Source organism: Bos javanicus, chromosome 2, assembly GCF_032452875.1.
Source record: "Bos javanicus breed banteng chromosome 2, ARS-OSU_banteng_1.0, whole genome shotgun sequence".
In the NCBI taxonomy this organism is placed as follows: Eukaryota; Metazoa; Chordata; class Mammalia; order Artiodactyla; family Bovidae; genus Bos; species Bos javanicus.
Genome location: NC_083869.1, coordinates 18,382,080 through 18,402,677, shown reverse-complemented (window position 1 = coordinate 18,402,677; position 20,598 = coordinate 18,382,080). Strand labels below are relative to the sequence as shown.

Sequence of the window (20,598 nt, the reverse complement as noted above, 5' to 3'; positions counted from 1 at the left end):
TCCCTTTGTGCACATATGCCAAACAGTTCTTTCTTTCCAAACACTTGCTCTCTAATAAAGCTTTCTGGAGACCTACTTAGTATAGAGGAAGAATTAACCTTTACATGTTGCTTAGTTTGTAAATGAAAGCAGAGAACTAACGGCTACTTACACGTTAGTTTGGTCTTTACAGACATAGCAGTTCGTCGAGGTCTGCTCAGCCCCGTCTCATTCTCAGCGAAAACCCTGAATTCATACTCTGTAGCTTCCAGCAACCCTCCTATTGTGAACTGCCTGTCTTTGATGCGGTCCTTACTGCTCTTCTTCCAGGCACTGTCTCCAGATTGTCTGTATTCAACCCAGTATCCAAGGATTTCTTTGCCACCATCACATTCAGGTTTCTCCCACTGCAGAGTGACGCTGTCTTTGGATATTGAAAGAATCTCGAGTTCTCCAGGTTGGCTTGGCTTATCTGAAATATTTGAAAACAGTTGTAAAGGAAAGAGAGCAAAGATGGCTTGACTCTGTGATTCTAGCCCCTTCAGAAATTCTTTCCTTACCAAATGGATCTTTGCAAACAACTGGTTCAGATGCAGGGCTGGTCTCGCTTAGGCCAACGTCGTTCTGTGCAATGATGCGGAACTGATACTCGGCATCGGGAACAAGCCCGGTGACGGTGTACATTGTGGTGGTGATCTGAGTCTTGTTGTGTCTGACCCACTTGTCAGTTGAGGTCTCCTTGCGTTCAATATAGTAGCCCGTGACCCGAGAACCACCATCATCTTTGGGCCGGGACCAGGACAGGCTGACGGAACTCTTGGTCACATCGAGTATTTCTGGAGGATTGCTTGGAGGCTCGGGAGGGTCTAGGAATGTAAGTGGGAAACACACATGTTAGCGTACAGTTCCAACTCTTGTAAGCTGGTGATTTTCATTTTGAAACAAAAGAGTACTGAGAGGAAGTTTACAGTATTGTGGTTGGAAGAGCACTTACTCAGTGGTGTTTTTGGTATGACGGGTTCCTCCGATTTCAAGGGTTTGCTTATTCCAAACTGGTTTTCTGCTGAAACACGGAAATGGTATTCCACATTTTCTTTGAGGCCTTTTACCACCAGAGATGTACCTCGGACTCTGGAGTCAATGGTGTACCAGGCGGATTTAGGCACTTCGCGTCTCTCCAGGATGTACCCCAAGATATCGGCACCACCGTCATCGGCAGGGGGCCTCCAGCTGACCCTCACAGAGCGAGCTTGTATGTCGTCATATTCAAGTGGCCCTTCTGGAGTGTTGGGATTTCCTATCACCCTGACCTTGATGTAGACAGCCTTCTTGCCACATTTGTTTTCCAGAACCAGGTCATAAGTGCCAGAGTCATCCCTGTCTGCTTCTTTGATTACAAGCTCAGTGTGAGTTTCAGAGGTTGCGATCATGGCACGCTTACTAATGTCTTGGCCTTCCTTGGTCCATTTACATATTGGGAATGGTTTTCCTTTGATCGGTATGGTAAGTCTGATGACTCCACCTTGTCTTACTAAGATACCTTCCTGGTATCTTTCATCAAGTTCATAGTCAGGATATTCTGGGGAGAAAGGTAAGGTTACAATTAGCATTTTGGGACAAAGGCATAGGAAATAAGTCTAAAGGCAAATATAGCAGAAAGGAAGTGATCCCATCTCTTACCAAGCATTTCTGTGACTTTGACTGTTCCTGGTACCTCAGCAGGCTCCCCAGGTCCACCAGCGTTACAGGCCAGGACACGGAATCTGTATTCGGCACCCTGAGGTAGGTGTGTGAGAGTATACTCCCGAATTTTGGTTGGGGTGGTGTTGCATTTGGTCCATTCATGTTGATCGACCTTTTGCATTTCGATCAAGTAGCCCGTGACTTTAGATCCTCCTTCATCTTCTGGTACGCTCCAGGCCAGGGAGACTGATGTCCTTGTTGTGTCGGTAACTCTTGGGTTTTGTGGCTTTCCTGGAGGAGCTGGAAAATAAGAGTAACAACATACTTGTTAAAAGTTTCTGCAAAGTTGAAAATCAGATGCTAAAAACCTAATGATTTCAGTGAATTGTGGAGACGTGGAATGTAACATTAGGATATTTTTCGTTTTGTAAATATTTAATTCATTTTATAAGTTAAAACTACTTTAAACTCTTGCTTTTTCCTTTGTCTTATATGTGCTTAGTTTATGATCACTAATTCTATCTTACATTTAACATCAGTTTTTAAACTGCTTCGAGAAATACTAACTTGCTTAAAAATTTTAACTGTGATATAGGGTGTCTATCATGAGTTCTATTTTAAAGAGGGAGAAGTAGATTCAAGAGAAGAATATAAGAAGTTACTTTCCCAACACTGCTAAGGGTTGGGAGTGGGGAGAGGATTGACGACAAAGGACACAAATGAACTTTTTGGGCTGATGGAAATATTCTATATTTTGATTGTGGTGGTGGTTATACAACCATACATTTCCCCAAACTCACAGAATTCTCTATTTCAGGAAGGTGAATAACTATATTAAATTATATCTCACTGAACTTTTATATAAAAGGTATTTACCGATTGGATCCATGGCCACAGTGGGTTTGGAAGGACGGCTTGGTTTTCCAGTTCCTCTCACATTGACGGCTGTGACACGGTGCTCATATTCTAAGCCCTCAATAAGGCCAGTGGAACGGTATCGTGTCATTGTCACTGGCACTTTATTTACGCGGACCCATCGATCTGCTCTCACTTCTTTGCGTTCCACGATGTATCCAGTCACTTGGGAGCCACCGTCATCTTCTGGTGGGTACCAAGTAAGTGTCATGCCCTCACGGGAGACATCAAATATCTGTAATGTTTCTGGAGGTCCAGGAATGTCTGCAGCAAGATGGAGGTAAACACACCATGCACCATGAATAAATTAAAGACTCATACATTGTGTGTCTCGTATATACCATTTTAAAAAGGTATGTAAGACTCTTATGACTATTTTTCTAGTGTTTTCATTTTTGTACCTTTCTTGCTGTTCCTCATTTTCTTCAATTTCATAAACATTTATTAAACGTGTATTCTGTATTTTTTCCTCACTGTAACAGCCAGTCTTCCCTCCCTCCTTCCTCTCCTTCTACCCATCCTTTCCTAACTCCTTCCTCTCTTTCTTTCATACAAAAACAAAACAAAAACCTTAACCATGTTGAAAACCCCTCCAAGAAAAGGAGGCATAGAAACCTTAGAACGACCCTGGGATTAATTTTGGACCTCTTTTTACTTACATAAGGGCATATTAAAAACAAATTCCTTCTTGTTAACATTTAGAGGTGAGGAGAATGGCAGAAGGGCCCAGGACTTACTGATGCTGCTGCGACATTCTATGACTTCAGACTGCAAGTAGGAGCCAATCCCAAAGCGGTTTGTCGCAGCCACTCGGAACACATACTCGTTTCCTTCAATGAGTCTGGTAAACTTAAATGTTGATCTGGTCACTGACTCAGACACAGGCAGCCATCCAGGGCGGTGGGCATCACGTTGTTCTACCACATAGCCACTCAGCGGAGCGCCACCATCCAGTTCGGGCGGTCCCCAGGAAATGGTCACTGAAGTAGCATCAATTTCATCAACCTTGATAGGCCCAGACGGTGGACCAGGCTTGTCTACAAAAGAAAAGGAAATTCCAGATGTTAATTTTCACTTCAAATCAAAATTGGGTGACTGAGCATCAACAATTTGCTTGTGCCTTTTCCCATGTCCCTACCGAGAATGATGACTTTAATGGTCTCTGATGTAGTTCCGGTCACATTCTTCAGTTCAAGTACATAGTCTCCAGTATCTTTGATAGTGGTTTCCCGGATGGTTAATTTAGCTACCTTAGTATGAGTTTCAACTGTGACACGCTCTGATTCTCTTAGTTTAGAACCAGCGAAGAACCAGGAAGCAGCAGGAGGTGGGCGGCCAGCGATTGGTATTACCAGCTCTACCGGTCTGCCAGCTGGGACGTGGATGGTCTTTTGAGGCATTGTAGAAAGATCAATTGTTGGCAACACTATGAGAAAGAAAGTAGGAATTTATTCTTAAGTATAATTTCTAATGACAGGACGTAATGAATTCTGAATGTTTCCTTCATTTTGCTTTACTATTACTGTTATCTTGGTGTTTTGGTACATACCTCTGAGGTCTTGTACAGTCACGGCTGTGACGATCTCTCTTGGTTCTGACACACCTTTCTCGTTTTGTGCCCTTACTCTAAATAAGTACTGTTCACCTTCGTTTAAGGAAATAACAGTGTGCTCTAGGACTGTGGGTTTTAAGGTGACAACCTTCATCCATCTCTCAGTGCCAGCTCTGCAGGCCTCAAGAACATAGCCAGTGAGTCGGCTCCCACCGTCATAGAGTGGTTTCTCCCAGGCAAGGGTAACAGTGGATTTGGTGACATCGACCACTTCTAGCTTCGTAGGCACCAAAGGCACTTCTGAGACCAGAACTGCATCAGATGTTTCACAAGGTTCTCCAATGCCATAAATATTTTCTGGCAACACCCTGAAATAGTACATGGCTCCTTCTATAAGTCCAGAAATCCTGTACAGTGTCTTGCTGCATTTGGTAGTTACTGTTTTGAATGCTCTCATGGCAGCTTCACGCTTTTCAATAATATAGTTGTTGACAGGTGCTCCACCATCAATTGTGGGAACTTCCCAAGTGATGGTCACAGAATCTCTCGATACTTCCTTAACTTTCACTGAAGGACAGGGGCCAGGAGTATCTAAAAAAACAGAGAATGAAGGATGCATACTTCTTATTTGACAGATTAGTTGATAGATTTTTGGGGGAAAGGGGTTAGGAAAATATACTTAACATAGTCCCTTCTAGAGAGGTGATCAGTCAGAAGTCAAGGTGTTTGTTTTTAAAGAACCTACTCATTGCATAGTATTAAGACCAATACTTACCGTATACTTTAACAAGGACAGTTGCTGATTTCTTGCCAGATTGGTTTTCGGCTTCAATGGTGTATTTTCCAGCATCGTACCGGTTAACTTTGTCCACAATAAGCAAAGAATAACTCTCAGTGGTGTCGATGATCGCCCGACTTGCAAGGTCAATGCCCTTTTTGCTCCATGTGATGACGGGTGGTGGTCTTCCAGATACAGACACCATCAGCCGTAGTGAGGCCCCAGCTCTGATGGTCACGGTCTTCTTTAAATCATCTGCAAGCTCCAGATCTGGTATTTCTGGAAAGTAAATGTCAAAGCTTAATTAATTTATGAACAAGTGTGATGAGAAAAATAATTCACCTAAAACCTTGAATTATAAATACCCAGTCTTTCCACAGGCTCAATTTCTGCAGTTGACTCGCTGTATTCGCTCATGCCCTTCACGTTCACAGCAGCAACTCTGAAGGAGTATTTCTGGCCCATTTTAAGGTCTGTCACAGTGAATTCATTGTTTCTTATTGTGGCGTTGGTATGTACTCGGTACCACTGATCAGTGTCCTTCTCTTGCATTTCAAGAACGTATCCTATGATGTCAGTGCCACCGTCATACATGGGCTTGGTCCAGGCTAAACTGATGCTGTGTTTGGTGGTATCCACAACTCGTGGAGCAGAAGGTGGTCCAGGGGTGTCTGTAGAAAGAAGGATATTATACAAATAAGGAAGCTTTGAGATTTGTATTTTTGATTTGTAAGATTCACTCAGGCATTGCTGTTCTTTGTCTACACTCACTGAGATGTTCTTTGTAACTAAGGTCTTCTGATATTGCAAGATGGCACTGTGTTCTGGAGTTACTATTTTTATTATTTTAAGAGTTAAAAACTTCTTTAGAAAGGCAGATGTTTCTCCCTGGCCACCTTGGCTAGATACACTGTGTCCTGCTAAGTTCATTGCTTACAGTACCCATTCTCAGGAACTTTTTTTTTTCTCTTTTTGGCTGTGCCCAGTGGCATATAGGCAGAGAAGGCAATGGCAAGCCACTCCAGTACTCTTGCCTGGAAAACCCCATGGGTGGAGGAGCCTGGTGGGCTGCAGTTGGGGTTGCTACAAGTTGGACGCCACTGAGTGACTTCACTTTCACTTTCATGCATTGGAGAAGGAAGTGGCAACCTGCTCCAGTGTTCTTGCCTGGAGAATCCCAGGGACGGGGAGCCTGGTGGGCTGCCGTCTATGGGGTTGCACAGAGTCGGACACAACTGAAGCGACTTAGCAGCAGCAGCAGCAGTGGCATATAGGAACCTAGTTCCCCAACCAGGGATTGAACCTGTGCCCCCTGCAGTGGAAGCACAGAATTTCAACCACTGGACCACTGGGGAAGTCCCAGGGACCTTTCTTTAGTAGCTCAGCTTTCAACAAGGTCAATATTCTTGTCACCTCTACATTTCCAGTAAGTACAGGAATAAATATCTTCTACTTCCTCTGAGTCCATTCCAGTGATTTATTCCTTTTAGTTCTTAGGCTTAAACTTTGTACAAGGATTTGCCAACTTATTTTTGAGGCTCTTGTGACAATTATTTTGTTAGGTACTTATTAAGAAAGTAGAAACTTTCTGTTCTGCTAAGCCTCTTAAAGGAGACATTGTCCTTTTTTTTTCTCTTCAGTAGTTATTATCATTACAACAAAATTACCTCCATCCTTAGGAAGATTTGAAAAAGACATCCCTTTCATACTGGTAGTAGGAAAAAAAAATTTTTTTTCACAGATTAGAAAATAACAGCAACAATTTCCAGCAACGTAACTGCTAACTTATCAACAGAAGTACTTGTTGAAATATTTTCTGTCTTAGGCTGTAAAGTCCTTCTAATAAGCATATGCCTTTCTAGGCCAGTCATAACTTCTACGAGTTCTTGGAAATTACATATTGGACAGTTCTTTGTAATATGATTTTGATGGGCATTAGGAGTATGAATGAGTCTTGGAACTCACATGATGGTTCTCTGCAGGAGATAAAGTTGGAAGCTTCGCTGGGTTCGCTGTTACCAGCAGCGTTTACTGCAGTCACCCGGAACTGGTAATCACAGCCTTCCATCAGGCCAGTCACCTTCAGCCTGGTGTCGTACACCACGTGGTCCTTGTTGACACGCGTCCAGCGCAGGCTCTTCTTCTCACGCTTGTCTACCAAGTAGTTGCTGATGTCGTTGCCACCGTCAGATTCAGGTTTCGTCCACTGAATGATGATATGCTCTTTGCCAGCCCCAACTTCTTCAGGTATGCCAGGTTGTGATGGAATCGCTGTTTATATTTTTATGAGAATAAAAGGTTGATCAGAATTGCACAAAATCACTATTTCTATGACTGTCTGCCCCCTGCCCACCCCATCCCCTGATCCCATGACACTTCCACTGGCAAGTTAAGTGTTAATACTCACTGAAGGAGTTTCTGGCAACAATGGGCTCTGATTCAACAGGCACACCAGGGCCATATTTGTTTACTGCCCGCACTCGGAATATGTATTCGTTGTTCTTGATGAGTCTAGTAACCACATGGGATAGGGTGGGGCATTCGCCTTCCACAATCACCCAGTTGAGCCTGCTCGTCTCGCGTCGTTCCACGATGTAGTGAGTAATTTCTGCTCCTCCATCTTCCTGAGGAAGGCTCCAGGCTAAAGTGCACTTCTCCTCAGTTACTCTGCTGACGGTGAGCTTTCCACATGGGCCCGGGGAATCTAAAACAGATGTAGGAATGAGCAATGAGGAAGGTCCTTCTTTCTGCACACATTTGAGAAAGCTATGGAGATCAAAAATCGTTTGACCCTCTTACCGAGAACCTTGACCAGGACAGACACAGCCTTTGTCCCGCTGGCATTCTTCACCGTTAAAGTGTATTTTCCACTGTCACTTCTGTCACAGAACTTGATCACAGCAGTTGCTCGTTTGCCCGTATACTGCAGAGAGATTTTCTCACACATATCTAGTTCTTTGTCCCCTTTGGTCCAGATAATCTTGGGTTCAGGTTTGCCACCAACTGCAGCATCAAGAACAAGATCCGAGCCTGCTCTGATGGTGACCAGATCACCCTGTAATCTGGCATCCAGTTCGGCTTTGGGTGGAGCTGTCATAGACAAAATGTGAATGAATGCGTGATAGTCTGTTGTCACAGAAATTGTGATCATTTAAAAGGAGAACGTGGATTATTATTATTATTTTTACCGTATTCATCTCGGCAAGTGATGGGGCCTGTGGATTCTGATCCTTTGCTAATTACGCCTGCTGCATTCTTGGCCAACACACGGAATTCGTAAGTGTCTCCCTCACTGAGAGCAGTAACGGTGAAGAAATTGTCAGATACGATGGTGTAGTTGCACTTGAGCCAGCGACCGTCTCCAACTTCGCTGACTGGCTTACGCTCTATGATGTAGCCCACGACCTTGCTGCCGCCATCATACACCGGGGCAGACCAGATCAGTGACACTGTCGATCGGGTGACATCTGTTACCTCTGGTCTTCCTGGTGCATCTGGAAGGGAGGCAAACGTGAGGTTAAATACAACTCTGAATTCTGCTAGTACTGATGATGATGATAAACAAATGTACCCTTAAATTTTGACACCTACCCACTGGGTTTTGAGCCATCACAGGTCTCGAGGCTTCGCTGGCTTTGCTAACGCCTGCGGCATTGAGTGCGTATGTTCTGAACTGATATTCCAGTCCTTCTACCAAACCGGTCACTTTGTAGTTGCACTCTAAGCATGGTACTTTGTTTTCTTTGACCCAAAGAATGGTGTTACGTTCTTTCTTCTCAACCCAGTAGCCGATGACTTTACTGCCACCGTCATGGTAGGGTTCTTCCCAGCGAATAGACATGGCGTTTGCAGACACATAGTAAACCTCAGGTCTGGTAGGTGCACTTGGTGGGACTAAATATAAACAGAGGTATCAAAATATAAATTGAGTTTCAAAATACAAATACAGAATATAAATAACATTCAGGGAAATGTTTAATCATAGAGACTTGGTAATATGATTTTAATTTTCTTACCAAATGGATGCTCAGCCACAATTGGTGCTGATTCTACAGGCTTGCTGACACCAAATCTGTTCTCTGAACTGACACGGAAAGAATATTCCATGTATTTTGTGAGATGAGTGACTTTAATCTGAGTGCGCTTGACACTGGAATTGACAAGCTGCCAAGCTGTTGTACCCGATTCCCGCTTTTCAACAATGTAATTGGTAATATCAGTGCCTCCGTTGTCTTGAGGTTCAGCCCATGACAGGACACATGATTCAGCTGAGATAGATGAGACTTCAATGGGGCCGGTTACTGGACCTGGCCTTCCGATGACCACAACTGTGATGGTAAATGTTTTAACACCAGCTGTATTTTCCAGGGTCAAGAAGTACCTTCCAGAGTCACCTCTCATGCTGTCCTTTACAGACAAGGTGGTTCTGTCTTTTGTCGTCGTGATACTCACTCGATCTGTCTCCTTAAGTCTCATTTCTTCAAGTTTCCATGTTACCTTGGGGGCGGGACGACCACTGATTGGCACGTCAATGGTAAATGTGCTTCCTGCTTTGCAAGTTATGAGCTGATTGGTAATTCCAGTGAGGTCAGCAGTGGGCTCAATTTGAGGCTCCTTGATGATGACAGAAGAGAAGGCTTCCCTGGGTTCACTGTAGCCGGCGTCATTCTTGGCCTTCACGCGGAATTCATATTCAGTGTTCTCAACGAGGCGCTCCACTGTGAAAGTCATCTGTTTGGTGTGACCAGCTTCAACCCAGAAGTCAGATCCCTTTTGTCTCATTTCGAGCAGGTAGCCAGTGATTCGGCTGCCTCCATCATGGTCAGGTTTAAGCCAAGCTAAGACTACAGAGGACTTGCTTGTGTCGACAATATCAAGTCTCCTAGGTGGAGCAGGTTGTTCTGTGGCTACCATTGGTTCTGGCATTTCATAGGGTTCACCAACACCATACTCATTTTCTGCAGAAACACGGAAATAGTATGGAACGCCTTCTAGCAGGTCACTGACCCTGAGGATCTGACGAATGCATTTTTCACTGACCACCTGCCAGCTACGGCGACTGGCTTCTCGTTTCTCTACCACGTAGTGATGAATTCGGGCACCTCCATCAAGGAGAGGGGCATCCCACATCAATGTAGCAGAGCCCCGGGTCACATCCTTGAAGGTAATCGGGCCAGGTGGGCCAGGAGAGTCCAGCACCTTGACGGTGAATGTGATTGACTTACTACCGCTGTTGTTTTCTACAGTGAGGGTATATTTCCCTGCGTCGGTTCTGTTGCAATTTTCCACAGTGAGGGTGCTGAAGGAATCTGTTGTGTGGATGTCAGCCCGAATGCTAAGGTTAGAGTCCGGTTTGCTCCATACAGCTGTCGGAGTTGGTCTACCCTGATAGGCAATGAAGAGGCGAATGCTGGCCCCAGCTCTCACAACATGAGTCTGCTTGAAGTTGGCATCGATGTCTAACTCAGGAGCTGATAATCGGTCAACTGCTTTAATGGTGCCAGTCACTTCACAGCTGTCTCCTTTTCCAGCAGCATTGATAGCACTGACCCGGAATTTGTATTCTTCACCTGCTTGCAGATCGGTGACTGTATATCTTGTTTTCACACATGCTTCTACGTTCACCTTGTGCCAGTCTCCCAGGTCAGCTTTGCACATTTCAATAATATACCCAATTATCTCCAGTCCTCCGTCAAACACTGGCTTAGACCACTCTAAGCTCACAGTTGTCTTTGATGTGTCTGTCACTTTGACCACAGCAGGCGCGCCTGGTGGGTTGACAGGCTCTCTGCATTTGATTAGTCGTGAGACGCCGCTTGCAGGCCCTACCCCTGCGGCATTTTCAGCCATGACGTGGAATTCATACTCGTTGCCCTCCGTCAGACCTGTGACTTTGAATCTTGTCTCACAGATGGGTCGTTTGCTGATCACTTTCACCCATCGCGTGCTCTTCTTTTCTCTCCTTTCAAGGATGTACTGTTGAATTTCACTGCCACCATCTGATTCTGGCCTGGCCCATGTTAGAGTAATGCTATTGCCTGTTACATTACTAGGTTCTGGAGTGCCAGGGGCATCAGGAATAGCTGTGAGATAAAAACAGAGAAAGAAACCAATTAGACATGTTTGCTTGGAAACTGACCTTATGACATAGTGCCACTTAGTGAAAATGGTCACTTACTGTACTGTATTTGAGCAACCACTGGGTCAGAATCCAGTGGCCTGCTAACACCAAACTTGTTAACTGCAGAAATACGGAATTGGTATTCATTGCCAGTTATTAGTTTCGTGGCTGTGTAGCTGAGGGCTTCACAATTGTCCTCGATGAGTGCCCAAGCAAGTCTGCTGGTTTCCCGTTTTTCAATCAGGTAGTGAGATACGGGGGCACAGCCGTCATTGTGTGGCGCATCCCACCACAGGGTCATCTTCTCGCCAGTTATATTGGTGAATCTTATTGGCCCAACTGGTTTTCCTGGTGTATCTATAAGAAAAAGATTCTGGAGTTAGTTTCTTTTCCCTTGTCCATTAAAATGCAATCAGGCCTGTCTTTAATCCAAGTTCTGTACATTGTAAGAGTAAGAAGTTATTCTAGAGTTTTACCTTGTACTCGCACTGTAATCTCTGCTTTTGTGGAGCCAGATGCGTTTTTGGCTTCCACTCTGTATACACCACGATGGTCCCGGGTGGCATCTCTAACAAAGAGGCTGGTGGATCCAAGGACATCGGTTATTTCCATGTTCATCTTCTTCTCAATTTCTACTCCATCTTTGAACCAGGTTACTCGAGGTACTGGTCGTCCTTGTACCAAAGCTTTAATTCTAAGGCTCTCTCCAGACTTAATAGTGATACCATCAAAGTACTCAGGGCCAAACTCTACAGTTGGTGCAACTGTAAAAGAAATAGAATTATATACATTAACTTTGTTTAATAAAGACAGAAACAAACATGTTTTTCATTAGCACCATATCATAAAGCCTGGAAGGGTAATCCTTATACCAAAGGCTATTTTGAAAGTATGATTGACGGTTGAGAATTTAGACTCTAAGGTTAAACATTTGCATATTGTTATCTCCTTTGTTATGTCTGTCATGTTACTACTCTTGAATTTCCACTTGTAAAACGAGGAATGAAATATTTGTAGGTCATCTACTTCCTAATGCTGTTGCATATTCAAACGAGTTGCTGTTCCACGCCATTAGCTGCACTCAGGCAAAATGATAATTGTGCTGTTGAATTTGTGTTGTATTTTTGTGATTTCAATAGAAATGGACTGTTATTCTTGAGAACTTTATTCTTTATTATAAATGACTGAAATTACAAAGCTAAAAACCATCCCCATTTGCATGCTATTTATGTGGAAATGAAAGAATAGACGCAGTAAAAAGTTGATGCTAATCACATCTTTTTCTTCTCTTCATCTGAGAGGTAGAAAAATCTAATTCACCTACCTAACAACCTTTGGTAATCTGTATGAAATATTGGGTTTATTCTCATTTTACACACCAGGGACCAAAAATATATATATTTAAAAACATGAATGTTCTTAGTTACACTGGAAATCAGTCGTAAATGCTTACCATTTTCATCTCTGGTCATGATAACACCAGAAGACTGTGACGGCGGGCTTATGGTTCCAACAGCATTTCTTGCGATTATTCTGAACTCATATCGATCCCCAGGACTGAGTCCTGTTACCGTGTACTGACATTCACTGACGTCAGTAAAGTTGCATCTGGTCCAGCGATCGCTCCCTTGCCGTTTCTCGATGCTGTAGGCCACTATCTTACTGCCTCCATCACGCAGCGGTGGGTTCCATTTCAGTGTGATGGTTTCCCGGGTGACGTCAATGTAGTCAGGAGTGCCAGGTGGGTCTAAAAATTATATGAAAGTTAAAGGTGTCATTACTTCTGTAATCAACTCTTAATCCTCAATGGAAGGGGGAAAAAAATGAATAAATTCCCCAAACTCATTATAGCCATTAATTGAAATTTTTTGGTATCAGAATCTTAAAAAAATTTTTTTTAATTACTTTATTAGACTGATTTAAAATCATTCCCCTTGCTTTACCTGACCAACTCTAGTGTCAAGAAAATATGTGAGAAGGTGATACGTGGAAGAAAATTAGTAACACATTAGTTGCTGAATGAAATATACTGGAATAATCTTCAGTCACTTACCTACTGGGGAAACAGCTAAGGTAAATTTGCTTGGGTCGCTAGGTGAGCTTAGGCCAGCAGAATTTTCAGCGAATACACGGAACTGGTAATCCAGGCCTTCCATTAATCCAGTAGCTCTATATTCTCTTCCAGATATTGGTGACATATTAATTCTTTGCCAGAGGATGCTGTTTCTTTCTTTCTTTTCAACATGGTATCCAGTAACTTCTGAACCACCATCATAAACTGGAGCATCCCAAGTGAGTGACATGCCATCAGAAGTCACATTGTATGTAACTGGCTTTCCTGGGGGGCCAGGAATCCTGAACTGGTGTTTGGCCAAAATGATGTTTGAGACAAGTGGTTGGCTGACTCCATATCTGTTTTCTGCCCTAACTCTAAACTGATATTCGGCATCTTTGACTAGATTAGGAACTTTGAAAGTTGTCCGGGCAACGCTGGAACACACCATCTTCCAATTAGTTTGTGAAGCTTCTCGCTTCTCAATGCTGTAACAGGTAATTTCACCTCCTCCATCATCATCAGGCACATCCCAGGACATGATGACACTATCGGCCTTGATTTCGTCGAATCGAATGGGCCCTTTGGGCTTAGATGGCGGGCCAAGTGTGATGACTGTAATGGGATATGTGTTTCGACAGACTGCGTTATCGAGAATAATGGTGTATTTCCCTCCATTCTCCTTCTTTGCATTCTTTATACTCAGAGTAAGTTTGTTTTCGGTTTTACCCAAACGAACAAGTTCACTTTCTTTCAGTGGCAAACCGTCTTTCAACCAACTGATAGATGGCTTGGGTTTCCCTTTGTAAGGTAATTCGAGGTGCACATTATGTCCGATTCTCACAGCGACTTGTGCCCCTGGGATTTCTGACAGGTCAACTTCAGGTGGAATTACCAGTTCTTTCACTGTGATTGGCCCAATACTGACACTGTCGCTCAGCCCTTTCTCATTTCTGGCAGACACTCTGAACTCCAGCTCTGACAGTTCCTTGAGCTTGCCAACCTCAATTTCACATGTCTTACTTATGCCAGCGTGTGACCACATTTGTTCACCTTTACCTTTCCTTTCCACAATATAATCTGTGATTACACTACCACCATCGAAGTCGGGCTTGGTCCAGCTCAGCGTAACAGATGTCTTTGTTGAGTCTTTCACTGAGAGATCGCGTATAGGTGCTGGTACCTCGGCAGCCTTCACAGGCTCTGTGGTTTCACAGGGTTCCCCAATTCCAATTTCATTCACTGCAAAAACTCTGAAGAAGAACGGAGTTTTCTCTGACAAATCGGTTACTTTAAAGGATGTGCTAGAACATTTGTGTGACACGGAAGACCATGTTCTCTTGGTGGCATCTTTCTTCTCAATGATGTAATTAATTATAGGAGATCCTCCGTCAATGAGAGGAGGGTCCCAGAACAAAGTGACTGTGCCTTGAGAAACATGTTTAACCTGTAGGTTTTGGCAGGCGGCTGGTGTGTCAAGCACTTTAACACTCACAGTTGAAGACTTTGGTTGACCAACACCATTTTCTATTGTGAGAATATATTTGCCTGTATCATGGCGAGTGACTTGAGGGATAGTGAGTATTGAAGATGAGTCCGTGTTTTGAATGCTGTAGCGGGCATCACTGCCAAGATTCTTCTCATCTTTTCTCCACGTGACAGTAGGTGGAGGTCTGCCTTTGAAGGGAACCAACGCGTGTACATCTTCGCCAGCTTTAGCTATAATGGAGGTCCTGAAAGCCACGTCCAGGTCGATCTCTGGTTCCTCTGTAGACATAAAACGGACATATACAGTGAATTTTAAAGCAAGGAAATGAGTGATTTCCTGGAGGGTCTCTATTAAAATAAAAACATAATCATATCAGTAGGCACGTACCCAGTATGTCTTTGGCTTGTACGGGTTCGGTCATTGCTATAGGTTCACCTTGTCCGGCACAGTTTACGGCAGACACCTGGAAGTAGTAATTGACTCCGGGACTCAGGTTCGATACCACATATTCTGTAGTTCTGACTTCTCCTTTGGTAGAGACAACAGTCCATTCCTCTTCCTCTCCTTGTCTCATGGCAACAACATATCCAGTAACAGCACTGCCCCCATCGTAGACAGGTTTACTCCATCCAAGAGTGATGGAGGATTTAGTTGAATCTGCAATTCTTATCTTAGCCGGTGGGCCTGGTGGATCTGGAATGGACAGTCAGAATACCGTAATTATGCAATTATGTACAACTGGGCGACGTGAAAGATGACACAGGTGAAGAGGCCACACTTACCAATAGGATCAGCAGCTTTGTAGAAGTCAGATGGTTCAGAAAATGGACCCTGTCCAGCAGCATTTACAGCACAAACTCGGTATTGATAGTCACTGTGTTCCGTGAGTCCTGTCACTTTCTGTCTGGTGTCACGGATTGTCTCCTTTAGGACTTTAAACCATCCAAGACTCTTCTTGTCTCGTTTCTCCAGGATATAGCCGCTTATGTCACTACCACCATCTGCAACTGGCCTGCTCCAGACAACAGTCATCGAATTCTTGTTAATCTTTGTCACCTCTGGCACGCTTGGAGGCCCAGGTGTGACTGTTTGAAAAGGAAGAGGAAAATGAGTTAAAAGAATCAACATTACTGATAGATTCTACCTTTTAATCTTCAAGTCCTACTTAAGAACATTCGTCTCATTTATTATATTTTCCACCTGGTGAAAAGGATCATTATGAGAAGTGATATGATGAGCAAGAAAATAAGTCAGTCAAGCTCTGGAAACTATTAATAGCTAGCAGAATAGTATTTGTTTAATTATTAATTTATTTATGGTCATGTCACACAGCTTGTGGGATCTTAGTTCCCCTGGCCAGGGACTGAACTCAATCTCTGCCAGTGAAAGCATCAAGTCCTAACTGCTGGACTGCCAGGGACATCCCAGTTTATTTTTAAGTTTTCATGAATTTTATTCATTTCAGTGAGTAATGATAGAAATTTGAGAGATGAGATGCTATCTGAGCATACAGACATTTGTAAATGGATTAGTAATGGCTGCATGAACAGTAGAAGAGTCTTGAAGATAATCTAAGCCAAAATTTACCAAACTTGCTGTTGGAGATACTGTTTAGTGCCTTGAATCAAAACAAGGTCTCATTTATTTCAAAGCAATTACAACTAATACTCAAGGAATAAAATGATCACCTGGTAGGATTTGATACAATGAAAATAAGTAAATAAATTTTCATGTATTTGATTTTAGTTTTCTAATGAAATCGTATCTCACCAAACGCATTCCTTGCTATCACTGGGTGAGATTCCAGCGCATCACCAATTCCATATTTGTTCACAGCGCGAACCCGGAAGATGTATTCATTTCCTTTGATAATTTTGGTGGTCTTAATGATGCACTCTTCCAAATTTTCAGACACCATAGACCACACAACGCGGCTTGTCTCACGCTTTTCCACGATGTAGTGAGTGATTTTTGCACCACCATCATCTGCCGGAGGCTGCCAGAGAAGAGTTATCTTTTCAGCAGTGACAGTCTTAAATTCAATTGGTCCACCTGGAGGTCCTGGTTTGTCTGTCAATGAAAGAACAAAATGGTATATTAATAAATTTAGAAAGGTTTCTAATTGAAAATCATTAAATTTTAGGCAATGAAATATGATGTTGGCCTGCATTCAGCACCTACCAAGGATCTGCAGTCTAATTGTGGCTGAGGCTGAGCCCAAGGCGTTCCTTAGTTTTAATTCATAGGTTCCACTATTAAGGCGAGTTGCATCTTTGATGAGTATAGATGCAAGGTCAGTGGTATTTTCGACACACACCAGTGCATTGGTTTGTAACTCTTTGTCATCTTTATACCACTCAATTGTAGGCTCAGGTTTGCCAGAAATGCCAGCTCTGAGCTTTACAGATGTCCCTGCTCTGTATTTGACAACTTCTGTATATTCTAGAGGCAAATCAATTACAGGTCCACCTGTAAGAAAAACAGATCATAAATATTTAAAAGATCACAAGGATGAAGAAAATAATCTCGGCAACTTCAAAGTAAGCTCACTGGCCTTTATTAAATAATAAATGTACACACGGTAGTTCTAATCCCATTTATATTTTATATTTAATTTTATAAGCTACTCTTCTATCCCAGATGAGGAGGAAAGATTGTGAGCAAGCTCTGAACCCCAGTGACAGCACTAATTGCACAGGGATTTAAGTGCCTGTGAAATGTAAAGTCTGTTACGTGTTTTATTCCAGGGATGAAATGGGACACAGAACAATGATCTCTTGTTTTTATTTCCCTTCCCAGTTCACTGGTATCCAAGTGGGGGCAGTTTACAGCAGACCCTTAATGCTGAATTCTCTACTCACAGGGCTGTATACTCCCCTGGACTGGTTTTGTGCCAGGCTGCTTACAAGTTTTGAGAAACAGAATTAACGTGACTTGCTTCACAGTCTCACAAATACTGACTCAGTGTCTACTAAGCCTGGTTCATAGAGAGAGGCCCGAGGAGTCTCATCATGAAGATGGAAGTGGGTACTTCTGCCCCGATACCACAGAGATTCCCCCTTGGAAATGGGGAACTTTTAGAAACAGCATCACTGGGTACCTAACTCTCATGAAATTTTAGTTTTTAAACTACTGTTGAGTTGAATGTGCTACTTAATTTCCAGTAGTGTATTTTGGGATGTGTATGTGTATTTCAGACAACAGCAATGTAGAGAGAATTCTGAAGTCTGTTTGAATTTCCCCTCTATCATTCATAAGCTGCTTTGATGTTGGGGAAGTTATGTACGCACTCTAAACCTCACTTTCTCTTCTGTAAAATGAGCTAATCTTAAGGCTGTTAGAACTAGGGGAGAGAACTCATGGAAGGTACACAGCAAATGTTAGCTACTGCTAATATTTATCATCATTAACACCTCCGTTTAGTTTTTCACTTAAGAGGAATATTCTCTGAGCATCCAACCATCACTTTAATTATTGATGCTGAAATTTTTAAATAGAAACATGAAACATAAACTAATTCATATAATCAAAGAATCATAAAAGACTGAAATCAGAAAGGCCTTTTGCTATCCTGTAGTCCAAATCTCACGTTTTACAGTTAAGCCAAAAGGCCTGGGGTGTTATGGAATTTTCCTAAGACCACCCGCCACCCCCAGGTAATTCATAATTTCTCCTAAATATTTAACAAGGTACATAGTAAAAGTTATCCTATAGATTAGGACCAGAAAAAGTAAGATAGAATATTGAGTTAAATTACTGCTGTGGTTCAAAGTACTAAAAATGCTTACCATAAGAATCAATGCACGTAATGGGGCCTACAACCTCGGATGGATTGCTGATGGACCCGACAGCATTTCTAGCAAAGACACGGAATTCATACTGGGCATTCTGAGTCAAGCCAGAGACAGTGAAGTGAGTCTCGGTAACATTGGTAAAGCTGGCCTTGGCCCATCTGCCATCTGGAAGGTCTCGTCTCTCAACCATGTAGCCTGTAATCTTGCTTCCTCCATCAAAAGCGGGTTGTTGCCATGAAAGGTTGACAGAGTTCTTTGAAATGTCAGTGATACGGACGTTTCTTGGGGGTTCTGTGATAAGACAGAAAGCAGATTAGTGGCACTTAGATCATTATTTTACTTTGCAGAAAGAAGGTTTGCATCGCTAGGTAGTCAGAACTGTCCTTCTTGTGACAAATACATACCGCAGGCATCAATGGCTAGGACTGGTTCCGAAGGATGGCTGGGTTTCCCAATACCAGCAGCATTTTCTGCATACACCCTGAATTCATAGATTAATCCGGCACTAATTGTTGTGACTTTGAAGTGAGTTGTGCGGATGACCATTTTGTTGGCTTTTTGCCATAAGATACTGTTTCTGTCTTTCATCTCCAGGTGATAGCCTGTAACTGGACTGCCTCCATTGGACACTGGTTCATGCCAGCCCACGGTGATACTTTCTCGAGTGACATTGGTGACCCATGGTGTAGATGGTGGGCCAGGTGTTGCTATGAAAGACAGAAATCCCATGGTTAATATAGACATTTCAGACATTTTTGTATTTGGAAATGTGGGATCTTTGAGCAGTTCGACAACTTACTGTATGGTAGTTTGACAACCACACAAGCTGAATCTATGTGGTCACTGATGCCGAAGCGGTTTTCTGCCTTGATGCGGAATTGGTATTCTTCTCCTGTGGTCAGTTTCATGACTTTAATCATGGTTCTTGCAACTGTTGCAGACACTTCCGTCCATACTGCAGTACTTGTCTCTCTCTTAAGTACAATGTAATTGGTAACCTGACTTCCACCATCATACTTAGGTGGCTCCCATTTGAGAGTCACGCTGTCTTCAGTTATATCACTTATCACAACAGGGCCAGTTGGCGGACCAGGTCTGTCCAGTACAACGATGTTAATGAAAGCTTTGGTCGTTCCACTGGAGTTGGCAGCTGTGATCTCATATCTTCCAGCATCAGCGGCAACGCTTTCTTTGAGATTGATGGTCAGGTTTTCAGCAGTAATTTCAGTATTAAATCTCATGGTTGCTTTCAGTGGGACACCATCTCTTGACAAGGTCACTTTGGGCAGTGGTTTTCCAGAAATTGGAATGTCAACTTTAAGGTTTGAACCAGCTCTAACGTAGACGGTATGGCTTGGGAAATTCTTCATGTCAATTTCAGGTGGTTCTGAAAAATAAGAGTAGAGAAGATGAAGGTGAAAAAAGTGTTTTTTCCAAGTTGACTTAACGCAAATAATTTCAAATTTTGCTTCTACATAAAATTAAACGTACCTAGCTGCTCCTTAATAAGAACAGGAAGCAGAAGCTCTCTGGGGTCACTCAGGCCAGCTTGATTTTCAGCAAACACCCGGAAAAAGTATTCAGAATTCTGCCTCAGACCAGAAACAACATGGTGGGTTGACTTTACCACCGCACATCTCATCCAGGTCGTCTGTCCTTTTTCTAGTGCTTCAATGACATAATGCACAATTCTGCTTCCACCGTCATGCTCTGGCTTCAACCAGGCCAGGGAAACACTGTCTCTGGATACACTTGTTACTCCAAGTTTTTCAGGTGGGCTTGGCTTTTCTATGAAAGTAAAACATCAGAAGAAAGGGAAGATTATTGCAACATTTTTCCCCACATGTGTTCTTTCTGCCTTGTTAAAAGGAAAAATTTTAATGAAGGCATACAATTACTTTGAGACTTCTTTACTTTTTATATGATCAGTTTAGCTTTTGAGTCAAGCAAAACTTTCCCAGGCTTTGTCATTTTATGTCACAGCATGTCATAGCATTCAGATCAAATAAGCATCAAATGACCCAATTAAGTGATTAAATTTATCCCAAATTTATTATGGGTAAAAAATGAGGAATGAGATGAAGTGTTATAAAATATCATGTAATTTCTGCACATAAACGATATATATATGTACGTATATATGTGCAGTCAAGTTCAGTTATACTTAAATCCAACATATCCATCTTCATCTATGTAAATTTCTACTTCTTTTGTAAATCAATGAAAAACTTTCT

General features: G+C 42.7%; 1 protein-coding gene and 1 long non-coding RNA gene across 5 annotated transcripts in view; one reads left to right on the top strand and one right to left on the bottom strand.

Annotated features, from left to right (window-relative positions):
• TTN (titin) overlaps positions 1-20,598 on the bottom strand; it is a 275,391-nt gene that overhangs the window by 12,599 nt on the left and 242,194 nt on the right. For both annotated transcript variants that reach the window (XM_061434167.1, XM_061434175.1), the window contains 28 exons: positions 19,856-20,152; positions 19,164-19,751; positions 18,769-19,071; positions 18,359-18,655; positions 16,752-17,039; positions 16,341-16,640; positions 15,353-15,655; positions 14,958-15,263; positions 13,082-14,848; positions 12,482-12,775; positions 11,505-11,792; positions 11,086-11,385; positions 8,924-10,990; positions 8,499-8,801; positions 8,096-8,401; positions 7,707-7,997; positions 7,315-7,611; positions 6,873-7,178; positions 5,273-5,578; positions 4,905-5,186; positions 4,127-4,720; positions 3,716-4,003; positions 3,315-3,614; positions 2,539-2,841; positions 1,660-1,962; positions 974-1,558; positions 540-845; positions 152-451 (listed from right to left, as the gene is read on the bottom strand). In XM_061434167.1, coding sequence (XP_061290151.1) covers positions 152-451; positions 540-845; positions 974-1,558; positions 1,660-1,962; positions 2,539-2,841; positions 3,315-3,614; positions 3,716-4,003; positions 4,127-4,720; positions 4,905-5,186; positions 5,273-5,578; positions 6,873-7,178; positions 7,315-7,611; positions 7,707-7,997; positions 8,096-8,401; positions 8,499-8,801; positions 8,924-10,990; positions 11,086-11,385; positions 11,505-11,792; positions 12,482-12,775; positions 13,082-14,848; positions 14,958-15,263; positions 15,353-15,655; positions 16,341-16,640; positions 16,752-17,039; positions 18,359-18,655; positions 18,769-19,071; positions 19,164-19,751; positions 19,856-20,152 — 12,468 coding nt within the window. The remainder of the gene's footprint in view (positions 1-151; positions 452-539; positions 846-973; positions 1,559-1,659; positions 1,963-2,538; positions 2,842-3,314; positions 3,615-3,715; positions 4,004-4,126; positions 4,721-4,904; positions 5,187-5,272; positions 5,579-6,872; positions 7,179-7,314; positions 7,612-7,706; positions 7,998-8,095; positions 8,402-8,498; positions 8,802-8,923; positions 10,991-11,085; positions 11,386-11,504; positions 11,793-12,481; positions 12,776-13,081; positions 14,849-14,957; positions 15,264-15,352; positions 15,656-16,340; positions 16,641-16,751; positions 17,040-18,358; positions 18,656-18,768; positions 19,072-19,163; positions 19,752-19,855; positions 20,153-20,598) is intronic.
• LOC133257839 (uncharacterized) overlaps positions 1-20,598 on the top strand; it is a 149,027-nt gene that overhangs the window by 47,478 nt on the left and 80,951 nt on the right. The gene's annotated exons all lie outside the window — the stretch shown is intronic.